The following is a 4,740-nucleotide window of genomic DNA, read 5'->3' on the forward strand; positions in this document are numbered from 1 at the left end:
GTTACATTTAATAATATTATAAATAATAATTTAATTAATAATATTGTAGTATATGATAATAATGATCAACAAGATAATTATTCATTACCTAAAGAAGAAGAAGAAGCAGATAATTTATTAAATATTGAAGATGAATCAATTTTCAATAATATTGAATTAAATAATGAAAGTGATGGTAATAGTTTTATCAGTTCATTTTCATTTCTATTTAAAGAATAATAAATTTATATTTAAACTTATTATAATCACCAAGGGATTCTATCAAATTTGTTAATAATCGTTTTACGCTAATGATTAGCAAGTAATATTGAGCCTACATGTTGAGATTCAAATGTGAGAATCCCTCAAGAATTTGGACTCCATGTATCATGAACTTGGTTCCTTAATTTAAACATTAAGAAGGAGTGCCAACAGTGGTTGGTGACATGAAAGTCAAAACGACTGATTTATTCACAATCACAGTTCTGACATGTAATTGCTGAATTGTGTTTTAGAGATTATGTTTTTATTTTCATGCCATGTTCGCACAATACAGCAATAGTACTATCGTCCGAATTCGTCATGAAATCTGGAATTGTCAATTATTTCTTTCTATTGTAGTGTATTGCTTCCGAGTTTCGTTCAATACAATTCAATACAAGGAAAGTATTATTGGAAATATGAGAGTGGATGAAATAGAGGATGCAAGTTTCTTTTGCTTGATGCTCAGTTGAATATTCACAAAAAAACAACATTATGATGAATAATAACTCGACTTCAAGTTGGATAAATGAATTTTCCTCTACTGCTCATACCTGTTCAGTTGATGTTTTTTGTGGAATGGTCTCTCCATCATTCTCCAACAACAAGCCTTCAATAACAATGAACAATACAATTACAGATGATGAATGTATTGAACCAAGTCTAAATCTTGATGTTATTGATTTTATTCAGAGTTGGGAATTATTAAAGATGATGACAACTCCAAAGCAACAATTATTTAATAGAAAGCCTTTTGACAAGCCTTCTATTCACCAAATGTCAGCCTTCAATAATATCCAATGTACTAAAATCACCTCAACTGTTATGAATTCTATTGATGCTGATATTAAGTGCACTCCATCACACTCATCCACATGCCATATTGTATTACCATCACCAACTGAGACATTATCTCTACTGACACTTAACACCTCACCATCTCCTCATCAGCAACCCTTCAATGCTAATACTATTGAAAATAGCCTGACCAATACCATTTCTAATACTGACATTGCTGATAAGGTACTTTTAACCAATTTAGAATCATATCAATTTCCCAAGAATCCTTATCATGAACATTATGATCAATCACCACCACCATCAAATGATATATCCATGATGCCACTCCAACAACAAACTAATGTAAACAATACATTCAACAAGAAGGATGATAATCGTATTCTAAAGAGAAAGAGAAAGATTTCTAATGTATCTTCATTCGAATCAGAAAAGAGAAAAACCTCAATTTCATCCACCACACCACCTACAACATGTTCAAGTAATTCATCCTCAATTGGTAATAATAGTTCATTATCAACAAATGTGCACTCACAACAATCATTCAATAATTGTATTATAATTTCAAATCCAAAACATTTGAAAAGAAGAAGAAAATATCAAAAGAGAAAGAATTCAGCCAATACAAATCCTGCTCAAACTCAAATGGAATTTCACTTTCCAGTTTGGACTTTTCATTTAGAATAAATTGTTTTTTTAATAATATTTGTTTTATATTCTCTGTGTGTCCGAATAATTTAATATTCAACAAGATAATTATTCATTACCACTTGAAGAAGCAGATAATTTATTAAATATTGAAGATGAACCAATTTTCAATTTTATTGAATTAAATAATGAAAGTGAAAATAAACTTCTGTAAAGAATATACAATTTATGATCAAGTAATAGTGAGATTGTATAATTTCGAAATACGATGAACCAGAATTTACCCTAACACTTACTGACATTCTATTAAGAAGGAGTGCCACAGCTGACGACATGAAAGAACTGTAATTGTTTAAGAGATTTTATTCGCACTGTACAACAATAGAACTATCGTCCGAATTAGTCATGAAATCTAGGAATTGTAGATTATTTCTTTCTATTGTTGGGTATTGCTTCAGGATTTTGTATTTTTAAGGACCTCAATTACTAACATTATTCTTCAAGTACATCAAGTATTGGAAATATGAGAGAATAAATTGGGCGAGATGCAATTCTCTTTGGAGTTTATGCAGAAGAAATATTCAATGAATATTCTCAAAAAAACAAACATTATGATGAGCAATAACTTGACTTCAAGTTGGATAAATGAATATTCCTCTCCTGCTCATACCTGTACAGTTGATGTTCTTTGTGGAATGGTCACTCAATTTTCATCATCATTCTCAAACTACTCAATTAACAATCAATGTATTGAACCAAGTCTAAATCTTGATGTTATTGAGTTTATGCAGAGTTGGGAATTATTAAAGATGATGACAACTCCAAAGCAACAATTATTTAATAGACAGCCTGTTGACAAGCCTTCTATTCAACAAATGTCAGCCTTCAATAATATCCAATGTACTAACATCAGCTCAACAGTTATGAATTCTATTGATGATCATGATGATGATATGAAGGACACTCCACCACACTTATCCAAATCCCATATTGTATTTCCATCACCTCAACCATCAACTCAACTGTTCCTATCACCAACAAAAACATTATCTCTGACTCTTAACACCTCATCTCCTCATCAGCAACCATTCAATAACCATAACGAAAATAGCCTGACCAATACCATTTCTAATACTGACACTGCTGATCAAGTACTTTTAACCAATTTAGAATCATATCAATTTCTGATGAGCATTAAGAATCCTTATCAACAATATGTGGATCAATCACCACCATCATCATCAATTGAAATATCCATGATGCCACTCCAACAACAAACTAATGTAAACAATACATTCAATGATAATCGTATTCTAAAGAGAAAGAGAAAGATTTCTAATGTATCTTCATTCGAATCAGAAAAGAGAAAAACCTCAAGTTCATCCTCCTCATCATCTACAAGTAATGTATCCTCAATTGGTAATAACAGTTCATTATCAACAACATTCAAAACTCCACTCAATAATTGTATTGTAATTTCAAATCCAAAACATTTGAAAAGAAGAAGAAAATATCAAAAGAGAAAGAATTCAGCCAATACAAATCCAGCTCAAACTCAAATGGAATTTCATTTTCCAGTATGGACATTTCATTTAGAATAAATTGTTTTTTTAATCATATTTGTATGCAATATTCTCAAGACATGTAGTTTTCGGTTGTGTGTGAGCATCAAGTTGTGGATCCACAACACAGCCTAGCAGCAATGGAACCTCGGCACGGATACCCATAAGTAAATAAACCATGGAATCTCAAAGTTACATTGTTCACTTTAATACTCACATTTCAGAAAAGAGACCATTCTATAATTTGCAAAAGATCATTTCAAGATTCCAGATAACAATCAGAAAGAATATTCTCGTTATCTAGTTACATTTTAACATAGAGATTGGAAGTTTCAAATTTCTTAATTGTACGGAATGGAAACGCATCTTCAAACTGAGTTTTTTATTCATGAAGTTTTGCATGATAAATGGTTAGATATCCTTAATATTTTTGTTAAATTTCCATTTTTAGTATATAGATTAAAAGGCTTCACTGAAATCTGCATGTTATAAACAGTAACAATTTCACGAAAGTAAACCATACCAAACACAATATAGAAAGAAAACACACAACGAATATTCTATCCAATGAATTCAAACAAACAATCGAATAGAAGAAAGTCTAAAGCACTCAAATTAACTGTTGTTGATTTTTGTTCTTCCAATCCAACATCAACAACAACTAGAAGATCTAACAATGATCATGCTGATGTTGTTGATGATAATTGTAAAGTAATGACAAGTAAATATACAGAATACTTTTCAAATAATTCAAAGCCTTTCCAAGTCATTTCATTTCCATTCAAGCCTTCGAATACTTGCTCATCTGGAATTCAAAAACAACCAAAGAAAAAGAGAATTGAATCGCATCATGATGATCAATTTGGTAAAATACAATTTGGTAATAATAATACAGTTTGTAGTGGTGGCGGAGGTGATGATTCAGTAGTGGCAAGCCTTCATCAAGATCGAATTGAAGAATCGTCTTCTAATGATCAGCAGCAGCCTTCAACACCAACTTTAATTCAATCATTACCATCAATGGATAAAAAAAGACAAAGAAGAACCTCAATTACTATTAGAGAATTATTAAATTATGATGATTAATGCCAGATCGTGAGATGAAAATTTTAAGGATTTGGCAATTATTGAATAAAGACTTGATGTTATTTGAAAAGATTTCAAAGTTGGTTCAATCCTCAATCTCCAGACGTGGCCTACCAACCTTATTAAAAGATGAAATACATTGAGGATTCGAATATTTTCTTCTAATTTTTGTTGCTGTAAAATGAAGAGCGGGAAAATTATTCTCAACACACTTTCTATTTTAAATCCATTCAAAAGTCCATAATGCTCCTTTAAAGATATTCCACTCTTTGATTGCAGGTTTTAATCTTTGATGACTTTCAATATTAATTATAACACACGAGTTCAGTTCATCAATTAATTGTTAAATATTGGCGCATGTGGAGCTGCATGTATAGCATGTATTTCATTGTTATCCGACATGAGA

The 4,740-nt window shown here is 30.8% G+C and overlaps 3 protein-coding genes across 3 annotated transcripts; all 3 read left to right on the forward strand.

Annotated features, from left to right (window-relative positions):
* Nucleotides 1-861: 861 nt before the first annotated feature.
* Nucleotides 862-1,725, forward strand: NAEGRDRAFT_74200 (uncharacterized protein; the record flags this gene model as incomplete). The annotated part of the gene is made up of 1 exon (XM_002670798.1): nucleotides 862-1,725. One exon carries the CDS (start codon nucleotides 862-864, stop codon nucleotides 1,723-1,725), a length of 864 nt encoding a protein of 287 aa, XP_002670844.1.
* Nucleotides 1,726-2,231: 506 nt separating this feature from the next.
* NAEGRDRAFT_53310 (uncharacterized protein) lies at nucleotides 2,232-3,287 on the forward strand (the record flags this gene model as incomplete). The annotated part of the gene is made up of 1 exon (XM_002670799.1): nucleotides 2,232-3,287. One exon carries the CDS (start codon nucleotides 2,232-2,234, stop codon nucleotides 3,285-3,287), a length of 1,056 nt encoding a protein of 351 aa, XP_002670845.1.
* A 528-nt stretch (nucleotides 3,288-3,815) lies between these two features.
* NAEGRDRAFT_74202 (uncharacterized protein) lies at nucleotides 3,816-4,334 on the forward strand (the record flags this gene model as incomplete). The annotated part of the gene is made up of 1 exon (XM_002670800.1): nucleotides 3,816-4,334. One exon carries the CDS (start codon nucleotides 3,816-3,818, stop codon nucleotides 4,332-4,334), a length of 519 nt encoding a protein of 172 aa, XP_002670846.1.
* Between the last annotated feature and the right edge of the window lie 406 nt (nucleotides 4,335-4,740).

This window comes from Naegleria gruberi, assembly GCF_000004985.1.
Source record: "Naegleria gruberi genomic scaffold NAEGRscaffold_67, whole genome shotgun sequence".
Classification (NCBI taxonomy): domain Eukaryota; phylum Heterolobosea; class Eutetramitea; order Acrasida; family Naegleriidae; genus Naegleria; species Naegleria gruberi.